The sequence below is a fragment of the Pan troglodytes genome, chromosome X (assembly GCF_028858775.2).
Source record: "Pan troglodytes isolate AG18354 chromosome X, NHGRI_mPanTro3-v2.0_pri, whole genome shotgun sequence".
Lineage (NCBI taxonomy): Eukaryota > Metazoa > Chordata > Mammalia > Primates > Hominidae > Pan > Pan troglodytes.
In genome coordinates this window covers 94,721,095-94,743,832 of record NC_072421.2, presented here as the reverse complement: position 1 = coordinate 94,743,832, position 22,738 = coordinate 94,721,095, and the positions used below count along the sequence as shown (strand labels likewise).

General features: G+C 37.8%; 1 protein-coding gene across 5 annotated transcripts in view; it reads right to left on the bottom strand.

Moving 5' to 3' along the window:
* Positions 1-22,738, bottom strand: part of DIAPH2 (diaphanous related formin 2) — a 922,276-nt gene that overhangs the window by 477,981 nt on the left and 421,557 nt on the right. For all 5 annotated transcript variants that reach the window (XM_054677168.2, XM_054677165.2, XM_054677169.2 and 2 more), the window contains one exon: positions 14,477-14,716. In XM_054677168.2, the coding sequence (XP_054533143.1) occupies positions 14,477-14,716 (240 nt within the window). The remainder of the gene's footprint in view (positions 1-14,476; positions 14,717-22,738) is intronic.

Below are 22,738 nucleotides of genomic sequence, written 5' to 3'. Positions count from 1 at the left end.
TCATAAGTATGAATGAAAAATGGTAGATGGCCAGGCACAGTGGCTCATGCCTGTAATCCCAGCACTCTGGGAGGCCGAGGTGGGTGGATCACGCGGTCAGGAGTTCGAGACCACCCTGCCCTATATGGTGAAACCTCATCTCTACTAAAAATACAAAAATTAGCTGGGCATGGTGGTGTGCACCTGTAGTCTCAGCTACTCGGGAGGCTGAGGCAGGATAATTGCTTGAACCCAGGAGGCAGAGGATGCAGTGAGCTCAGATTGCACCACTACACTCTAGCCTGGGTGACAGAGCAAGATAAGAAAGAGGAAAGAAAAGAAAAGAAAAGAAAAGAAAAGAAAAGGAAAAAGAAAAGAAAAAGAAAAGAAAAGAAAGGATGGTATAGACACTTTGAAAAACAGTCTCTCTTAAAATTAAAACTATACTTTCCATATGACCCAGGATTCCCACTCCTAGGTATTTACCCAAGATAAATGAGTTTATGTCTTATACATAAATGATGATAGCAACAAGTATAACAGAAAATTTAGAAACAACCCAACTGTCCATCAGCTGATGAACAGATGAACAAAATGTGGCACAGCCATACAATGGAATACTACCTCAAAATAAAAATGAACTACCAATACATGCCACAACTTTACACTAAGTGAAAAAAGTCACTAACAACACAAAGTAACACAAAGGCTCTATTATTGTATGATTCCATTCATATGAAATTCTAGAAGAAGGCGAAACCATGGTGATTTAAAACAAATCAGCAGTTGTCTCGAGCTAGGAGTGGGGATCCACTGCACAGGGGCATGAGGAAACCACACTGGTTGATTGCAGTGGAGGTTCCAAAGCTGTATACAAACAACAAAGTTCATCTAACTGTATGCCTAAAGTAAGTAAATTTTTTGTTCAGATGGGGTCTTGTCAGAGGCATGTGAACCAGAGCAACTCCATCTTAAATAGGAGCTGGGTAAAATTAGGCTGAAACCTACTGGGTTGCATTCCCAGATGGTTAAGGCATTCGAAATCACAGGTGAGATAGGAGGTGAGCACAAAATAGAGGTCATAAGGACCTTGCTGATAAAGCAGGTTGCAGTAAAGGAGCCGGCCAAAACCCACCAAAACCAAAATGGCGATGAGAGTGACTTTTGGTTGTCCTCACTGCTACACTCCCACCAGCGCCATGACAATTTACAAATGTCATGGCAATGTCAGGAAGTTATCCTATACGGTCTAAAAAGGGGATGCATGAATAATCCACCCCTTGTTCAGCATATCATCAGGAAATAACCATAAAAATGGGCAACCAGCAGCCCTCAGGGCTGTTCTGTCTATGGAGTAGCCATTTTTTATTCTTTTACTTTCTTAATAAACTTTCTTTCACTTTGCACTGCAGACTCACCCTGAATTCTTTCTTGTGCGAGATCCAAGAACCCTCTCTTGGGGTCTGGATCAGGACCCCTTTCTTATAACAGTCTCACTCTGTCTCTGAGGCGGAGTGTGGTGGCGCGATCTTGGCTCACTGCAACCTCCACCTCCCAAGCTCAAGCAATCCTCCCACCTCAGCCTCCCAAGTAGCTGGGACCACAAGCACGCACCACCCCACTCAGCTAATCTTTTCTATTTTTGGTAGAGATGGGGTTTTGCCATGTTGCCTAGGCCAGTCTCGAACTCCTGAGCTCAAGTGATCTGCCTGACTTAGCCTCCCAAAGTTCTGGGATTATAGGCGTGAGCCACCGCACCTGGCCTAAAATGAGTAAATTTTATAGTATGTCAGTTAAAAACCTCAGTAAAGTTACTACAAGAAATTATAGGTTAGGTTCAAGTCTCTCTTGACCATGAATACATTTTACTTCTAACAAAATAACAATACAACAAACAAAGTCCTAAGAAGATGCTTTAAGAAATCAACGAGTACCCTAGCCTTTCTCGTACACTTTATGAAAGCTGAAATTTGGAAGCATAAAGTGATCTGAATGGGCCAGGCTGTGATTGATGAAATATCCTTGGAATCAAGCATGTCCATCTGTCCCCAAGTCTTTGCATATAACTTACAATACTTTTCCACTTCCCTCAGCACAGGTTTCTAAGTAGAGGATTCTGTTTTAATATGTGTATCTAGCTAGTTGCTTAAATCTGAATATTGAGATCCTTTCCCTAAATAGCCTCTGAAAAGCTTATATTTCCTCATAGTAGGTTACTTGCATCCTGGAGTGATCCCTCATACTGAACATTAAATAACAAGTTTCTTCATTCTTATTTATCTAGACAATCTCATGATATCCTCTTGCAAAAAGGAAATTATTTGACTTTTGTGACTAATTAGTGAATTGGGAGGGGTACAGACATACAATAGTTATAAGTAGTACCATTATACTATTGTTTTTGAACAGGTATTGATTTTATCCAAAAAATTTAAAATACTAATATTTAACTATATGTAGAAAGATGTTAGGAACTTGAGAAGCAGTTTTAAAGATACTCTTATTGTAGCATAAAAGGGAAGAGAGCATTCTGATAATTCAGATTTAAAATTCAAAAAAGAATAAAAGATAAGAAAATAATGAATGGCAAGGCTTTGTGCTTGTCCCCATGATGGAAGGCAGGAAAAGCAAAACTGAAGACATTGTTTGGGGAAGAGAAGAAAAGTACATCTTGGAAACGGGGTTGGAATTGTTTTTTCCTTCCTTTCCAAAGAAGTGGAGCAGCTTTACAGTATAGATATCATCTAACAGAGTATGCGCTTTCTTGTCTTGTGGTTAGTTAGCCAGTGTTTATGAGCAACATAATTTATTTTTCATGTGTGCTATTATATAAAATCCATTTGCCTGTCCCCACACACACTTCTCCCTGTCTCTTGCTTTAGCATTACAATGTTCTATATCTGGCATCTAGCTCATAAGCTCCTCAAGGACTGGAGATGTATGTTTTACTTCTCTTTATCCCCACAAAGCATCTAGCACAAGGTTCCACAGAGGGTAAAGGCTCAATAAATGTGGCCAACTTGCTGCACAAGTACTCACTAAAAAGTCGTTAAATGTATATAAATAATCCTTAGATTCTCTAAAATTATCACAGAGCTTTATTTTAGTATCAACTGCTACTTTATAAACTTCCTTCCATGGACATGAGCTCTCCTTGTTAAGGTTGTGCAATGCCTTCACTAGGAAGGCTTCATTTAACAGGAAAATCAGCTTGTAAGATGACTGGTCAAACTTAGTCATGGTAGCTATGTTTTTGGAACAGTCTCATACAGGGTCAAAATCTCCTTCGAACAGAGCTTTCATAGAATAAAAAAGCCTTTGTTTTCAGACTTACTAATTATATTCACTAAATGCCATTCATGTTGTCAACTTTCCCCTACTGTGAGAATTACAAAATCAGTCATAAGATTATACTCAGAAAACGACTATAGCAATTCACAGAATACTAAGCCAGCTGGGTTCATTTAAATCCTCTATGAAAACAGTCTTCATGGTGAACTAAGTAAGACCTACAGCTAGTTCCATAAATCATCATTTTTTTGTCTGCTCTAGCGCTGAAAATGCTTATTGCTGCTCCTGATATATGGGGTATTCATCAAGAACAAAAAAAATGTATTTTTGTTAACTAGAGGAGTATTCATCTCTGCCAGTTACACTATTCAACCATTAACTGTATCTATTATTGTTTAGTCACAACGACTTCAACAAGTATAGCTGTGACACAGCATTAATTTGATTACTTTTTTTGTATTACTGTATAAGGATAATTTTTTTTAAATGAAAGAAAATACAGATGCATTAATTTTCTTATTTCCTGAAAATGTATCTGTATTTAATGAGTCAAAAACTAAGCCATAGGTGAGTTCTCTACAGAAAACAAATTATACCCTTCATTACAGTTCTATACACAAATATATATGGTTGACTTTTTAATGCTTATTATTGGTAGAAGATAAGGAATATAATTTGGTAATTCTTAGTTTGCATTCTTTTTTTTTTTGAGACGGAGTCACTCTCTGTCACCCAGGCTGGAGTGCAGTGGCATGATCTTGGCTCACTGCAACCTCTGCCTCCCGGGTTCAAGCAATTCTCTGCCTCAGCCTGCCAAGTAGCTGGGATTACAGGTGCCCGCCACCACGCCCGGCTAATTTTTGTATTTTTAGTAAAGACGGGATTTCACCATCTTGGCCAGGCTGGTCTTGAACTCCTGACCTCGTGATCCACCCGCCTCGGCCTCCCAAAGTGCTGGGATGACAGGCGTGAGCCACCGCGCCCGGCCAGTTTGCATTTTTCAATGCTCTTTATGAGTCAATTGATGTATACAAAGGAACATTTAACTCAATCCTGTTTCTCTCTGATTATCCAATGGTGAAAATCACCCCAACCCTTCTGACTCTTTCATTATCTTTCTCTCATTCTGTGTCTCAATCTCTCTGTCTCTGTCTATCTCCCTGTCTCTCTTACTCAACACCCATATGCACACACACCCTTTTTGGCTTCATCTGGCTCTTATTTTATTTTCCTTGGTCCTTCCCCTAATACAAAACTTTCAAAAGTTGAAAACTCTTCCATAACAAAAAGGTCATGTGTTTGCAGAGAGGTGTATAATAACGAGGCATTACTAGTACTCAAGGCAAGTATGTCCCATGTATATACATATATACACCTCACAGCAAGTTATCTAGATATCTAGGAGGCAGACATAACTGTAACATATAAGTTAAAATCAGAGATAGCAGCATAGGCTTCACAATATTAATAATCACAGGTAAAGGGAGGTGTGTGTGTGTGTGTGTGTGTGTAATAGGCAACAGAAAATTTTAACATACATAAGAATAATAGAAAAAAATCCCATGAGTCTCCAAAGCAGTCAGTATTGACAAGGAATACTAATCAAGTCTGCATCAGACAAATTACATTTACAAACTATTGTTCTCTAGAGAATTTAACAAACTGAAAATTTTGGAGTATAATCAAGTTTTCACACAACCTACAGTATTGTAAATGTGATGATTTTGTCTAAACAGATGTAATCAAATTCTGAGAAAACAAACAAGTGTTACACTTAAAGTACTAGCTAATTTGCAGCAATGAATGTAAATTAATGAATATTTCAACTTAGAGAAAAAGATCTTTAAATAAGCTCATGGGACCTCTATATTTTAAGAGGCAAGGAGGAGAATAAAGGTGTGAGTTAGTTTCTTTCACTCAGAGCTCAAGTTTTCAAAAAGATATTTTGAGACACATAAGCTTTTAGAACTATAGCAATTTTTAAAAGTACATCTATAAACTTTGTTAATTCCTATGCCTGACATGATCATATATTTTTCCCTCTGCTGTAATTAGCTTACCACAAAGTTAGTGTTTTGTCTCATTTCAATTTCTTAATGTAGGCTACAGAGAACAAGAAAGATATAATGCATCTCCACATTAATATAAATCTAGAAGATGTATGACCATTTGGAAAAATTGAGGCTATCATTTTAGAAGATGGCACCTCATAAGACAGAGACACATATTACCTTCATCAAGTTTTCTTTCTACTTAAGTAGTCAATCTGTATGTGCACCACTATACTATATAGACACACAAGGAGACCAGGTAGCTGACATCTTAGAAGTGGGATAAAGCACTGACTTGCTAATTGAAGGACAATCTTCAAAGCACACAGTAGCGTATTCATAGGATTACAAAATCAAGGAGCCATGATAGTCTGTTTCCAACTCTTAGAGGGCTGCATTTTAAAGAAGATAAACTCAAAAGAAGTGGCCTGTGTTTGGTTCAGATTTTAAATGGCAATGAAGGGCATTAGAGGTGAGGACTTTGGATTGGATTTCTGAGCTGGTATCCAAGTATCTTGATTTAGTGGAGAAATCAGATGACTGAAGCAATCTTCTACTATTACCATTTGCCTACGTGCACAAGTCCATATGCACAGATCAACGGCATGTGCATTAGAATACACAATGAATAACATACAGCAATTAAAAGACCTTATGGAGAATTCTTTCCTTTAAAAAATTTAGTGTTCTATACATTTAAATACTTCTAGATTTACTAACTTAAGTAGTATTAATGGTTGCCTTTTAAAAATTACATATTTTGGTGTATTGATTTACATGAAAAAGTGTAGGAAACAAAAACCTGTGACACAACTATAAAAACTGAATCCAGAATGTCACCACTGACATAGTATCACAACGGTGTAACATTCATCTTTAAGCTCAAGAAACTATTCAGTGGTTCTCAATGATGAGAGCCCAGTAAGCACAGTACAATGAAACACAATGGACTTAAATAAAGGTCAACCATCACATAAGCTGAACAAAGGAAACTATTTAAAATTAAGAATGATATCCTGTTCTTGTGTCATTCTATGGTGCTTAGTTATTTCAGAGGTCTAAACTATAGCGAATATTCTTGCTTCAACGTAATATAATGAGGCACAGACAGACCCTTAAATTGAAATGTTTGTATCCACTGGTAATGAATTATGAACAAATGGTACAGCATGTCACTATATTATATGATGACATTTTTAAATGCAAATACCATGAATATGTTCCTTTGCATTTGGTGTAGCATAGAATCTTGCATCACTGATTAGCAACCAGCGACTAGGAGAGATCACCAAATGAAAACTCTTTCCCGCAAATAGCTCCACAGAAAGGAAAGTTTAAAGGACCCCCAAGGAGAAAAATAAAAGTTTGGAAATAGGGCTTAACATTTCATCCCCCTCCATAAATGATCGAGAGTCTAATCTTCCCTTTCACATAATTTTTTTCAAGACAAATTATAACCCACAAAGTCGTTTTCTTCTCAGCAAATTATCAACCACATCTCCCTCAAATTCAATTAATGCTAAATATTGTCTGATAGGAAAAAGTATATTTCAGTGAAGCAAAAGAGTCAATGAAAATTCTGAAAATAGCATGATCCACTGAAATCATTTGTTTGAGTCCCAGGAAAAGCTGGATCCTAACTCTGCCTTCATCACTAAGTGATCTTGGGTAAAGCCATCTCTCTGGAGAGCAGATCCTCATTTGTAAAATATTGAAAACAGCAGTCAACCTTGCCTACACAAAACTAAAATACTCTGACAGTCTATACAACACCAAGGGATAGCTCCACAATTATTCAAATTATTAGATGCTATTTTATTGCAAATATATAGGCTCTGCTGCTTGGATACATTAAAATCTATTACAAGATGAGAAACTTCCTATTGATAGGCCTACAGTTACACCAAGCTGAATTAAAATAAAAAAGATAGATTCTAAGTTTCATGCCAGAGAGCCAAGAAAATTCACATGAGGTTTTCCCCATTTTCAGAATACTGTAAGTGCCAGAGTTGGTTCTATAATGCTTCCTTGAAATGAGCCAAGTATAACCAAACATTGTTACAATGCAATAAGAGGCAGGGTGCTACACAATTTTGTAAACAGAAAACCTGTATGTAAGCCCCAACTTGTACCTTTACTAGTTTTTGAATCTTGGACAAATTATATAACCTCACTGGGCTTTAGTTTTCTAATTTGCAAAATGGGATCAATAATACTTAACCTCCCTGAATCACAAGGAAAACACTTTATAAACTATAAAAACACAGGCAAACAAATGCATGGACTGTTGACCAGGATTTATTGATCGTTGCTAGGTTCCCTTTCAGTACATCCTATAGTGATTATTTTCTAAAATATCTTTGGTTTTAAATTAATAGTCTCATGTTAATTTATTTAATAACCCATATTTAATAATGAGTTGCTGATTTAGATTTACAGCAAACAACACATTTTTGCGTCTTTACAAATAAAGCATAAAAAATCTTACAGTTACATATTCAACAGTTTTGCTGGCAAAAATATGCCCTTTATATCTGTGAGGAACAAAATGTTCTAACTTAAAAAACAAGTTAACACATGCTGAGTATTAATAACAAATCCTCTATTTAATCAAATTGTCTGACTTTCAATCTGTAGTAATATATTGAGAGCTTCACATATAATAGACACTGGAGATATAATGCAGAATAAAATATACATCCAAATTTGACGAGTTCTGAGTCTTGTGAAGGACAAAGGGGAAGAAAACAGTAAATTAAATGCCAAGTAAAGACACGGTGAAAAGGTGGCCATATGGTAACCCAAGGAGAGAGACCTCACCAGAAACCAACCCTGCTGGCATCTTGATCTTAGGCTTTCAGTCCTATAACTGTGAAAAAATTAATTTCTCCTCTTTAAGCCACTCAGCCTTTGGTTTCTGTTATGTCAGTCCAAGCTGAACAATACACTGACTAAAGTATTTTGCTTCTACAAGCATCAGTTTTCTCACTTGTGGACTGAAGAGGTTAGACTGGATGTATTCATATGCTGACATTCTGAGTTTATATGGACATAGTCCACATTATTTTAGCTAGAAATGATTAGACACTGCAAAACTTTGCGTGTACTTACATATGACTTTGTCCTAAGGTCTTTTGTAGATTCTTTTGTGTGTGTGGATTACAGATTTCCAAATTTTACTACCGTAGACAGCAGTCACTTTTCTTTACAAAGCATATTTTCTGCGGTAATTTTCTATTTCACAATAAAGCTGAACCTATTTTACTTTCCTTCTAACAACTTCTATGGGGGAAATGGATGGAGATGGATGTTTCCTTTGTATAGTTGGTATGATACTTTGTCACTAATACCATGTAATGGCCTCTAGATGAGGCTTTACATGTTATAGATATTCTAGATCACGGGTGTCCAATCTTTTGGCTTCCCTGGGCCACATTAGAAGAAGGAGAATTGTCTTGGGCTATATATAGTATATACTATCACTAATGATAGCTGATGAGCTAAAAAAAAAAAAAAACCCACAAAAAACTCTCATAATGTTTTAAGAAAGTTTATGAATTTGTGGGAGGATCATGGCAGACGGGAAGCAGGACTAGATTGCAGCTCCAACTCGGATGGACAGAGAAGCGTGCGGAGGCTTGCGTTGTGAATTTTAGCTCCAAAACGACTGCAGGGATAAACCAGGAATCCCGAGAGGACCCACAGACCCTCTGAAGGAAGGGGACTGCTGCTGCAGGACCCAAATACTGTGAGTGCCCAAATTGCGAAGTGGGAAAGGGAGATCCTCCACCACCGAACACACACCCCTACTGGGGAAACCGAAGGTCTAGTTTGAGGGAGAAGTTTCCAACCTTACCTGGAGCTGAGTCAATTTAGAGAGCCAAGCAAAATACAGGGGTAGAGGAAACAGCAGGAAAGGCCCTGGGAGTTCGCTGGGTCCCCAAGCAGGCTATTCCTGCCTGGCATCATAGGGATCCTTCCGGAGGGCAGCCAGAGGCACAAGGGGAAAAGCCACAAGGAGAAGAAAGTCTCCAGCTGATCTCTGTAACAACTTGAAGTGGTCAAGAAGCCTCCTGGCCAGAACTCAGTGGAGGGCGTGAATCCGCTGTGTAGACTCTACAGGCAGGGGAAGAACTAAAGCCCTTTTCTTTCACAGCTCGGAGGTGGGTAGCCTGGGGCAAGTTCTCAGCCCTGTTTGCCCACTGCCTGGAAACAGACTCGTTGCTGTTAGTGGGGGCATGGTGGGAGTGGGGCCAGCCCTTTGGATTGCGTGGGAGCTGGGTGAGGCCTGTGACTGCCGGCTTTCCCCCACTTTCCTGACAACCTGCATGACTCAGCAGAGGCAACCATAATCCACGGTAGGTACACAACTCCATTGAGCTGGGAATCTCACGCTCAGCAGCCGCAACAAGACCCACCCAAGGAGAGTCTGAGGTCAGACATGCCTAGACCTGCCCCACCTGATGGCCCTTCCCTACCCATGCTGGTAGCTGAAGACAAAGGGGACATACTCTTGGGAGTTCTAGGGCCCCGCCCACCGCCGGTTCCTCTCCATACTACCACAGCTGATGCTCTATGGAAATCACCACCTCCCGGCAGGAGGCCAACCAGCACAAAAATAGAACATTAAACCACCAAAGCTAAGAACCCTTACAGAGTCCATTTCACCCCCCTGCCACCTCCACCAGAACAGGTGCTGGTATCTACAGCTGAGAGGCCCATAGATGGTTCACATCACAGGACTCTGTGCAGACTACCCCCAGTACCAGCCCGGAGCCAGGTGCCTAGACCCCAGAAGAGAGACAACAATCACTGCAGCTCGGCTCTCAGGAAGCCACATCCATAGGAAAAGGAGGAGAGTACTACATCAAGAGAATACCCCATGGGACAAAAGAATCTGAACAACAGCCTTCAGCCCTAGATTTTCCCTCTGACAGAGCCTACCCAAATGAGAAGGAACCAGAAAACCAACGCTGGTAATAGGACCAAACAAGGTTCCTTAACACCCCCCCAAAAATCACACTAGCTCACCAGCAAGAGATCCAAACCAAGAAAAAAATCCCTGATTTACCTGAAAAAGAATTTAGGATGTTGGTTATTACGCTAATCAGGGAGGCACCAGAGAAAGGTGAAGCCCAATGCAAGGAAATCCAAAAAAAGATACAAGAAGTGAAGGGAGAAATATTCAAGAAATATTCAATCTCAAATTGAGATTTAGAGAAGGTAAGTGACTTAGTCAGGAAAATTTGGCTAGTAATTGGCAAAGTGTAAGTTAAAACGTAGGTTCCAAGCCACAATGTTCTCCCCTTTTGTAAAGTTATAGATTCTTAATCCTACCTATCCTTCAAGAGTCTTCTTTTTCAATTTACCAGCACTGCCCAGTCACCAAAGATTCCTTCCTTCCCTGAACTACTGCTCATCTCAGTGGCCATTTATTTTTGCCCTCATTGACGGTGTACCTTGTGACATTACATAATATTGTGTATGTATATTTCCTGGCTACTCAACTGTACCACAAGCTTCTTGAGGTTTCTGTGTATCTTCTCTATTGTTGGTAGGCCTCTGATGAATAGATCATCTGTTTTATTTTGTATTTGTTTAGAGCTGCCTGATATCCCTTTACCTGCTCCTAACCTTTGGTAGCCCTGTCTTTGGTAACAGCACCCTTTAGGGCATAACCAATCTTCCATGGCAGGTAGTTTTGGTAGCACTGTCAATCAGGGTTTTTTGCTCTCCTTTGAACAAGGGGTGTTCTTATAATCCACACCGGGCTCATTAGGCTCTCTTCATAATTTGAATTTGAATCAAACATAGGGAAAGGAGAAGGAAAATGGTTGGAGCTGATATATCCCAAAGGCAACATCCTAAAAAGACTTTTCATTCATTCCTGCTACCTGAATTCTCAAAGCTGTCACAGTTGCTGTTCTTTTAAAGGGCAAGTTCTTTAGTCTTTCCTCAGTTTCTGGCTTAGTTACTTCATATCCTTCCAGCAAGTTTCACTTTTTGCTTGAATCAGGCAGAGTCACGTTCTGATACTTACAAACAAAGATCCTTATTTGATAAACCCACAAAGCTTAGTATATAGGGAATGCTAAGTATTTTAAAATGTTTTGTCCTTATGCAGATTATATATGCTATTTCGTACTGAAAAAAAAAACAACAAACAAATGGCCTTGAAGTGTAGCATTTCTATTGGTTAGAATTTTAATAACCAACAGGCTAAGCTAACATTGGGAGCTCATCTTCATTGAAATGATTTTTATTACAGTTCAGCACACTGGTTTGGTGACTCACAAAGTGATAATTCACTGCTGCAAATTAACAAAGCATTTTGTGGTGAAGGTAGTAATTACAATAATGATACCCTTTAGTGTTGACATTTTGGTTAATCCATCTGTTTTCCTTTTCTTCCCAAATACCATAACAGCCAACTGTGACCATCTGAAATTTTTATATTACCTTACTACAAGATACATCTGATAAGTTTAACCACATGCCTCCTTTTTACCTAGGTGAATATTTTAACATACTCTATAGCTTCTTGTTAAAAGCACTGGATTAGTTTTAAAATCACTGAGAAAAGAAATTATCATTAGAAAAATTTAGGAGAGTAAATGGTATCATTTTAAAACCATAATCAGTGTTCTATGAGGGAAATTCCCCCTGCTATTTTCTTTAAGAAGGCAATCACTAAGAAAAATCAACGAAGTAATCTTTCATAATACAACTGAAATTAAACAGCAATTCTAGCTAATCATACATCAGTAGCTAGTTAATTCTATTTCAAACATAATACAGAACTAAGCTAACTATTTCTACGTGCTTCAGAAAATTTCTGTCATTTTAGACATTTACATTTACTCACAATCCTTTGTATTCCAGGAACATCCTTCGAATCCTATACATTATGGGAATATCATGCATGTGTATGATATTTCTCTTTCTAACTGACAACTGCTTTCCTAGAAAATTTCCCAGAAGATAAAAATCTTACTGAAAAGTGGGGGGTGAGTTGGGGGACAGATTTTAAAACCTTCACTTCTTTCACTTTTGGAACACCTATTGCTACATGATAGTATTTCCCGCAAGATTATTTTTTATTTTATTTGAAGTTGGCAAAAATCTTTGTGCTGAATCCTTTGAGCATACCTCTAGTGATAGATGTCAGATCAGCGTTGTGTAGAAGAACTTTTATTTGACAGGTAGATGACAGAAAGAAGCCTCTCTCCAAAATATAAGATGTAACTGTAAAATCCTTCGGTGAGATTAACGTAACCTTTTGTTCCTATGTATAAATGACTTATTCATTCTTGCTTCAAAGAAATCAGTTCATGTAATTAATTTGAATAGTGTGAAATTAAGACACTTATAAGGTCCATATTTCTTCAAATTAGAATGGTTTTAAATATTTTTATATGAATTAAATGCAAAATAGGTATCTAATACAAATTTCTGATGATATTTTAACTTATAATCTCTTTATAATTGTCAAGCAAGAACACTTTTAGATTCACTCAGTGTGCATATAGCATATACTCTAGGCAAGTAGCACCATGGTAGAGATGACTCTATTAACATTGGGGATATGGTATGCAATACAATGCTAAAGTCCTAAATACTTTATTTCATCCTATAAATCTGGCATGATTTAGTACAGTTTATTACAAGCACTGCCTTATTCCCTCTGGCATTATGAAATGATTTTACATGTCCCCAAATATCACAAGAAGATGGGGGTAAAAATGTTTTCTTCACAAAATCCAGCATTTCCAGATAATCTTCTGTATTTTCCTTGTTCTCTTTCCTTACAGCCCTCAAAAATATATCAGGAGTAAACAGATATTCACGATTCTATTGTACATCCTATTATTATCTATAAGTGTTATTCTTTATGTCTATTTGGGTTAGAACTACCAAGATCAAATCATTTTTGATACATATCAAAGTGCTAGTCCATGTATATGTAATGAACATCAATTTAATGCATGTATAGAAAAGAAATTCATATCCATTGCTAGATTTGGGATTCTCATTATAATATACTTCAAGAACTAACCAAAGTTCTGCAATATTTTCAGATGTGAGAGAAAAAAAAGAGTGAAAGAATGGTGAGTTGTCAAAGACAGATTGCTTGTTTTCAGATTTATTTTCGTCTCTAGCTTTCTTACAGGCCTTCACCTCAGAGTGTTTTCAGGCTTCTATAACAGACAGATCTTTTCTTTGAATAAGGTGGTTTGCTCTAGCCTAAAAATGGACATATACAAGCACTTTTGGGCTTCTCTGTTTCTTTGTTTGCTTTTCATAAGTCTCAAAAATATTATTAAATGATCCAATCAAAACAAGATGATTGTTATTCAATTTTCTTTTTTACCTCTTAGTTAATGCACTAGATACCAGTGTACAACACTACTTGACATTGAAGAGTATTATTATCTTAGAGTAGAATAAGCAAACTATATTCAAAAATAAATTTCTGGCTATTTATCTCATTAAATTTAGCTTGTCAGATACTTTTTAGAACGATATAAGTAATAATGTAAAGGAAATATAATACTGCATCTATTTTATTTTATATTTTATTTTTTGAGACAGAGTCTTGCTCTGTTGCCTAGGCTGGAGTACAGTGGCATGATCTCGGCTCACTCCAACCCCCGCCTCCCGTGTTCAAGCGATTCTCCTGCCTCAGCCTCCAGAGTAGCTGGGATTACAGGTACCCGTCACCGCGCCCCACTAATTTTTGTAATTTTAGTAGAGACGGGGTTTCACCATGCTGGCCAGGCTGTTCTCGAACTCCTGACCTCAGGTTATCCACCCGCCTCAGCCTCTCAAAGTGCTGGGATTACAGGTGTGAGCCACCACGCCTGGCCAATACTGCATCTAGTTTATAAAAGTGGGATTTTTTTGTCTATAAACTTCAGTAAAATGTAATCAGCAAATGTTAAGTACTGTATTCCAAAAGAATATTCAAGTCTTTTAGATCTTACTAAAATTTTAAAAAATTATTTGTTTGAATTGAGATATAATTCGCATCCCAGAAAATTCACCCTTTTTAAGCATACAATTTTGTGGTTTATGTACGATTGCTATTTGCAGTATCACCTTTCATAGACAAGAAGATTATTGTTGTAAATTAGCATTATAAAATGTCATCTTACCTTACAAAGGAAGTTGATCTTAAATCCCAAAGACTGGGCATTTCTTGAGCCTGAGTTCATGTAGTTTCCAACAAGAAGAACTAACTCTAAAAGTCTGTTAAAGCTTTCACTTTTCTTCAGTTCTTCACAGGCAAGAGTTACTGCTATGATGCTTGGTTTGATGTTGTTTACGTGTTCTTCAAATGTGAGCTTGAACAGGATACTACTGAGACGAGGCTGTAACATTTTCACAGAGCTCATCTGTAAGATAAGAAATACCCTATGAGAATATACATTTAATGCCTCTTATTTTATCTCTTTAGTGGGGATAATTTCATAGACAACACTGTAACATTTCTGCATAAAGTCAGTTTGCTCTGGGATTTTAAAAATCTTTTTTGTTTTAAACATTCCAAAGAAATATTTTATCAAAGTTTAAAAGGCAGTTGGCTATACAGGTTTTTAAAAAATAAATCATCCTTATGGCATTAATAAAATATTATAGAAGCTGAACAGTTGCTATATGTTAATTGCATAATCATTAGCCATCAATAGCATTCAAACTGCCAAAATCTGTCCCTGAGGTGAACTAGGAAAATTTATAAACATGAAATTGAGTTGAGTGAATAGTTGGGCCGCAGATAAAAGATGTACATGATGACAGAAAATATAACTGGAACATTTCCTAAGAAATTACCTATTACTATGCTGTTTGAAATCAGAAGACTAGCTCTGATTGAGCATTTAATAATTTTTAAACTTATGATTTCTGTTCATAAAATATATTATTTATATATACTCTAAAGAATTTCTAAAGAATTTCACCTGCTTGACAGATGCTGATGTTAAGTAATTAGATGATAGTAAAATCACATGAACTTACTTTCAAGTACATTATGCAAGAATTCTATATTGGTTTTCTTCAATACAGTTCAAATTTGGTTTTAATTACTTGTTTCATAGCACTGGTGCACATTAAATATTCCACTTGGTATAGTTACTATGATAATAATTGTTTTAGTTTTTAATTTCCTATAGCTCCAAGTTACTCAACTAGTTTTCCTTCACAAAATGAATTCTGGGAGGGAGGTGGGGGGAGAGGTAGACACACATGAACGCACACAGACACATGCACACAGTGAAAATAAATTATTAACATTCCTAATTACATTTGGTTTTGTATATATAGCCTACTTCCTTAAATACAAATGCCAAGTACAGATTAGACACCAACATATCTGCAGATAATATGAAGAGAATTTGACGACATAAACAAAAGTTTTTAAACCACAAAGTACCTTTCAAAAGCAGCAGATGAGCTGTTGGGCAGACCATATCTACTCTAATACAGAATCAAGACATAGCCCATTATTTTTCTTCTTCGAATTTGCCCATTAACCATGAACATCTGCCTCTCCAAATATGAACCTCTGCCTTCTACTAATCCTCCTATATGCTTTCATGCTTTTCACAGGCAGATATACAAAAGTATGATGAAATATCTACCTGTTACTGTATTTTTGTAGGTCTCATCACTTATGACTCACTTTTTTTTATCTGGTCAGGGTATTATTATACAAATTGTACTGCTATTTCTTCAGTACTCACATGGCAACTATAAAACACGCCACCTATTCACAAAAAGCTTACAATATAGTCTGAAACTCAACATAGAACCTTGAAAACTATTGCTGGTGAAAAAGCCAGCACATGATTTTAGGTAGGTAAAAAGAAATTAAGTTCTGGAGGTGTTCACTGGAAGAAGAAAAAACTTTAAACTCTTATGATTACAGTGTTTAATGAAGGCTTCACAGTAGAGGAAATACACATGAAAAAATATATGTATAGGTGTGTGCATGCATGTGTAAATTTAAGCACACATAGAACTGACACTAAAAGAAAAAAGTGGCCGGGCGCGGTGGCTGAGGCCTGTAAACCTAGCACTTTGGGAGGCAGAGGCAGGAGGATCACTTCAGGTCAGGAGTTTGAGACCAGCCTGGCCAACGTGGCGAAACCCTGTCTCTACTAAAAATACAAAAATTAGCATGGTGGTGGTGGCACAGTGCCTGTAATCCCAGTTACCCAGGAGGCTGAGGCAGGAGAATCGCTTGAGCCTGGTAGGCGGAGGTTGCAGTGAGCCGAGATTGTGCCACTGCACTCCAGCCTGGGCGACAGAGTGAGACCCTGTCTCAAAAAAAAAAAAAAAAAAAAAAAAAAAAGAAAGAAAGAAAGGGAAAGAAGGAAGGAAGGAGGGAGTAAAGAGAGAGAATGGTGTGAGAAAAGTAAAGAGAGAGAGAATGGTGTGAGAAAAGGTTTATAGGCTAGGTATATATGACATACATACCTAGGGGTAGAATTGGAAACAATGTATCTAAAGAGTCCAGGTAAAGGCCACAGAAGTGGAAGCTAATCGCATCAAAGTCTATGTCTCCGTGAATTTGCAGGTCTCTTTGTGTATGTTTGTGTGGGAATCACTCTGAGTTTCTCTATATATTTTTCTGCCTTCATTTCTGCCTCTACCTCTGTCTCCAAATCCCTCCCCACTTTATTTTTCCTTTCCTTTTACTGGTAACTGGCCAACACTAGCACTGAAGCAGGTTTTCTATCATTTTACGTTTAGGGAGTAGTTTTTTAGTCTCCCTGATGACTAAAAAAGCTACAGAGCTACTTTGAGCAGCTACTAGTGACCATGCACTTGCTCTCCTGGCCATACTTTGCAGAGCTTATAGGGGCCCTGTTCACCAGGGTGCCCTTGGTCCCAGATGGACAAGGAACAAAACCCTTAGGCATATGTGGGCTTTTAGTCTTCTTTGGTCCCAATATCATGTGCCTTCAATCATATTCTTATCCTTTCCATGTTTTGTATTAGCCTACAATGTTTGGCCTACAAACTCAGAGAACATGGATTTGATATTTTTATAAAAATATCAGCTCCAATTGAAATTACATAACCAAAGTATGCTTTGATAATGATGGTAACAATGCTAACAGCAATTAACACTTATTAAGTACTTTGTGCCAGACATTTTTCAACATTTGCTTTATATATTAACTGATTTGATTCTCAAAACAATCCTAGGAAAAGGTTATCATTATTTTCATTCCAAAGATGAGAAAAGTGAAACAAATAGTAAGTAACTTGCACAAAATCAAATTTTATGTTGGAAACCTGAAGATTTGAATGCAGGCCTTTGGGCTACAGACCCCAGACTCTCAACCGCTACCCCACACTGCCTCTTGAGTCTTATTAGGAGCAGTAAGTATGATTGGTTGAAGGAGAGATTAATGGCAGGGAGACCATCAGGAATTTAGCAAAATGGTGTAAGAAACAGGTAATGAGGTAGCATGTTGACAGTAGGAAGATAAAGAAAACAATGGATATAAAAGATAGAATTAAGGAAGAATAAATGGGACTTAGTAACCGACCAGTTATAGCAGGAGAAAGTCAAAGATGGCTCCAAAGTTTGAAGTCTGCCGTGAGGCAGAACAATGTTGGCAATAATGAAGGTAGAAGGAAGTGCTAATTTGGTACAGTTTGTCACCTGGTTGTTTGCTTGTTTCAGAGAATGAGAGTAGATGGATTTGCTTTCCCTGATCTGCTGCTACTTAAATTCCAGTAAGCCAATCAGGGACTAAGTCAGCAAGGGCAGGTAGGTGTAGCTTAGCAGCAACTAAGTCAAATGAGACTGAATTTAGAAACTGTCATGTGAGCTGACTGTGTAAAAACAGTCTGCCTAATTTTCTGGTCTTAGTTTCCCCATCGTAAAGTGGGAGAAATTCCTGTAAAGCGGTCGTGTTTTGATGAAAAGAAGGGAGTCAAAATAAATGATCCATACGTTTACTTTCTTCTCTTTTAGGCTCTGCCTCTACAGCTGTGGGAAGAAGGTAGAGTAAAAAGCACTAGTTCCATAAAGGAAAAGTATTGCTTGGCTGCTACGAAAAATTTGTATTAGCATTTAAGTAAATTCAGCTGACCATCTTCTCAGACATCAAATAGGGCATCATTTTTTTTTTTTTTTTTTTTTGAGACGGAGTCTCGTTCTGTCGCCCAGGCTACAGTGCAGTGGCACAATCCTGGCTCACTGCAACCTCTGTCTCCTGGCTTCACGCCATTTTCCTGCCTCAGCCTCCCGAGTAGCTGGGACTACAGGCAGCCGCCACCATGCCCGGCTAATTTTTTATATTTTTAGTAGAGACGGGGTTTCACCGTGTTAGCCAAGATGGTCTCGATCTCCTGACCTTGTGATCCACCCGCCTCAGCCTCCCAAAGTGCTGGGATTACAGGCGTGAGCCACTGCACCCGGCAAATAGGGCATCTTACTTCTAACAATGATGCTCTTATTTTCCCATTCAAGACCCCAAATCTTGAAGTGATATTCAAGTCACAGTAAACACAATGTTATTTATAATAATACTAATCCTTACCAATATTTTAACCTGCAGAATTTCTGAGAGTCGTCCCTTATTTTCCATGCTCACCATATAGAAACTCATAATTTTATGTACTTCAAGCTTGGATTACTAACATAGACTAAATGTTCTCCTTGATCCCTCTCAAATCCTCTAAAAAATAGTAAAATGATACCTCCATGATAGGGAAATAATAAAATTGCTTTATTGACATGTTGAGTTTTTGTTATTATTATGATATCTGCTAGGATTTGAAACTATAGTTCTAGGGGTTAGAAGTATTGGAGTTGGCAGATTTGGGAATTATCTGAATAGATGCTATGGGAGGTAAGGTCATTGATACAGAGACTGCATAGAGAAAAAAAGGAGAAAGGAGTCAAAAGCTGCATCTTGTGGAGCACCTAGCACAGAGTCTTGAGTATATCAATATGTGCTGATTGATTTTTAAAGCACTCCTTAGCTGACTATTTTCCAGATCTTTTCCCAAGTAGGACAATTGTCTATTCAACAAAATTAATAGCTGACAGTAATATTCTACTTCTACAAAATAATGTCTTCAGTTATAATGTCAAACCAGAAATGTTAGGGAATTAACTTTGTTGAACCAGTATTACTAGATATTAATCTATCATGAGTCAGCCTGCTTTTCAGAAGAAGTTGTATACTGTAAGGGGTTCAAAGTTGCCCTTTGATCTGGCAAAAATTCTTCATTGATTCATCTCCTACAACAAGGTTTGATACATGGCAGATGATAAAGATGAAAAGTGATTTTGAAAATAAACCATCGTAAAATGAATGAATGGCTTCATTCATATAAATAGGAAACATAATATTCAGTAAAATGCTGGGTCAAGAAGAGGACATATAGTTTCAAGAGGTATAACAGCAGGCTGATGTGGGGAAAGAGGAAGTACATGTAAGGTCATTCATTAGCTTCCAGGTAGGTCACCCCAACAATACCGCCAAGGCCCAATCTTAGCCCAAATTCAGAGCCCCATACAGCTTTTCCTTAAAGAATAGGATTTAGGAGAATTTTTTTCTCTAAACCCAGGAAAGAGGGGGAAACAATTATCTGCATTCTCCAGACCCATACTGTAAGCTGCAGTAGGAGAAACAGCGACACTGTAGTTACACAGACATAGGTTTGAGCCACACTTCTGTCACTTTACTTTTTAGAGACAGGGTCTCACTCTGTTGCCCAAGCTGGAGTGCTGTAGGGTGATCACAGCTCACTGCAACCTTGACTTCCCGGGGCTCAGGCAATCTTCCCACCTCAGCCTCCCGAGTAGCCAGGACTACAGGCACATGTCACCATGCCTGGCTAAGTTTTGTATTTTTTTGCAGAGATGGGGTTGTGCCATGTTGCCCAGGCTGGTCTTGAACTCCTGGGGCTCAAGAGATCTGCCCACCTGGGCCTCCCAAAGTGCTGGGATTTCAGATGTAAGTGACCCCACTGGGCCTCACTTTCTAGTTGTATGACCTACTGCAAGTTACCTGGAGTTTCTAAGTTACTTCCTCATCATGAAAATGTATTCATTAAATCATCTATACACGATGCATTAGAACTTAAATGTGATACTATGTGTATCACTCCTGTCATAGTAACTGACATGATGTAAACACCCTAAAACAATAGTTATTGTTGTTATTACATTCTTTATTCATCTTCAGAAATTGTCAGTATGAAGAAACCGGGGTCCTTATCTTTTCCCCCAAACCCAACATAAAGTTTCTCTCATTCAAAATTAAGAAATATATTTCCAGGGCTCAGTGAAGAACAGCTCTCATTATCCACTGTAAATATCATGCTTTATTTAGCTATTTTTAATTCATAACATACATCTACTATTAGAAATGTTATTATTAAAATTGTATTATTACAAAATCAAGAGATGATGTAGGAGGCAAGCTATACATGTGCATCTCTTAACAAAAGCCACAAACCAGTACATATTGATCATAACCACAGAATTTTTGCAACCATAAGTGTGAATTTTTACGATCAGACCAGTGTACACTGATAGAAACAGTTGCAACTCCATCAGAGGATTTGGATATGGAAGGAAATGTCCTAGATAACTAAGCTTAGAAATAGTAGGAAGCACTGAGCAACATCCCCAGCCACAGATACAATTATTAAAAGGCTCATGTCTCATAAAGGCACTTGAGTGCACCTAAGTGATATAAGTAAATAAAATAAAAACTCTGCTGAAATGTGTTTGTATTTAGTTGTGGTCCCTTGCAGCATTTTAGTTGACTGGCATCCTTTGTTTTATAATTCATTCCTTGAAGTGCTGTGGGATGCTGACCAGGGTATTGTATTATGTAGGGGATTTATTTGTGTTACGATGTACTTGTCTATCAAATCACATCAAGTGGCTCTCATTTCTTTAGCTGATCTTCACTATATTAAAAAAAATAAAAGAAGTGCATTGACAGCTTTAGTGAGAGCAACTACAAGTGGGTTATTTCCCCAAAGAGTTAGACACAGTTTTGTTTATATAATTTGAATTTTACACACTTCAGTACCTACGCAGCTCATGAATATTGATCTACTACCCAACTAACCTACGAATCCACCGAGAAAGGAAAAGAGCACAAATGTAAAAATCATATGTGACGGAAAAGGAGATGGCCACATGGCACTCCTATGGTCAGGTGTGGCCTTTAGGGTTATTTCTATCATCTTTCCTTTTCACTTCTAAGACATATTCCATTAAGGCCTAACATATGGGAGAAAAACTGATCCCCCCGTCTCTTCAAAATATAATGTTAAGAATTCATTAGAATTAACAGAAAAATTTGTAACAAATATATATTTGCTACAAGGTATTTTTTCCAAATAGTTACTCTTTTGATCCATTGCCCATTGAATATACAGAATCCTTTTGTATCTGTGACTATAACAAAAAGAATGATCATGAAACCACATTAAAGGAGAATGGACTTAAGTTTAATAGAAGGCAGAACTGCCTACAGAAATGAGATTGAGTCAATACTGACCAGATTTCTGCCTGGAGTTGTGGAAATAAGGCAGGGGCATTTATGACACCTTATAAAGTAAAGACTTTTATCTTCTTCGAGACAACAACCTCCTCCAGGGCAGAACCTCTTCTACTTATACTCATTCTAATACTTTCTGTAGCAAATCCAGTACCAGGCCTGGAAAAAATAATCAATACAAGTGTACCAACTATATGGAGTCAATGCCAAATGTTCGTACATTAGATGTCATGAGAGAAAAGGGCCATACTTAATCTGTGAATTGAAGCCTTGAAAAAATTGAGTGTTGAAAACTGATTCTACATCAGAAAAATAATGATGTAGGCTGGGCGCAGTGGCTCACGCCTGTAATCCCAGCACTTTGGGAGGCCGAGACAGAGCAAGACTCCATCTCAGGAAAAAAAGAAAAAGAAAAAGAAAAAAGAAAAATAATGATGTACTGGTAGAGAATATTTCCCCAAAGATAAAAATATGTGGAAACTACCCATCAACAACCATTCACTTGTCTTTAGTCTAGAAAGAATACAATAACATTGTGTGTCCCAAAAGGCACTATAAACTCAGAAGAATCACACTAAAAAGTTAGGCAAGAATTTTAAAACACCTTTCTGAAAACATGTTTGAGGCCAAGAACAGCCATCAACATTTCTTTTTTTTTTGAGATGGAGTCTTGCTCTGTCATCCAGGTTGGAGTGCAGTGGCACAATCTTGGCTCACTGCACCCTCCGCCTCTTGCGTTCAAACGATTCTCCTGCCTCAGCCTCCTGAGTAACTGGAATTACAGGCACCCGCCACCATGCCTGGCTAATTTTTGTATTTTTAGTAGAGACGGGGCTTCACCATGTTGGTAAGGCTGGTCTCGAACTCCTG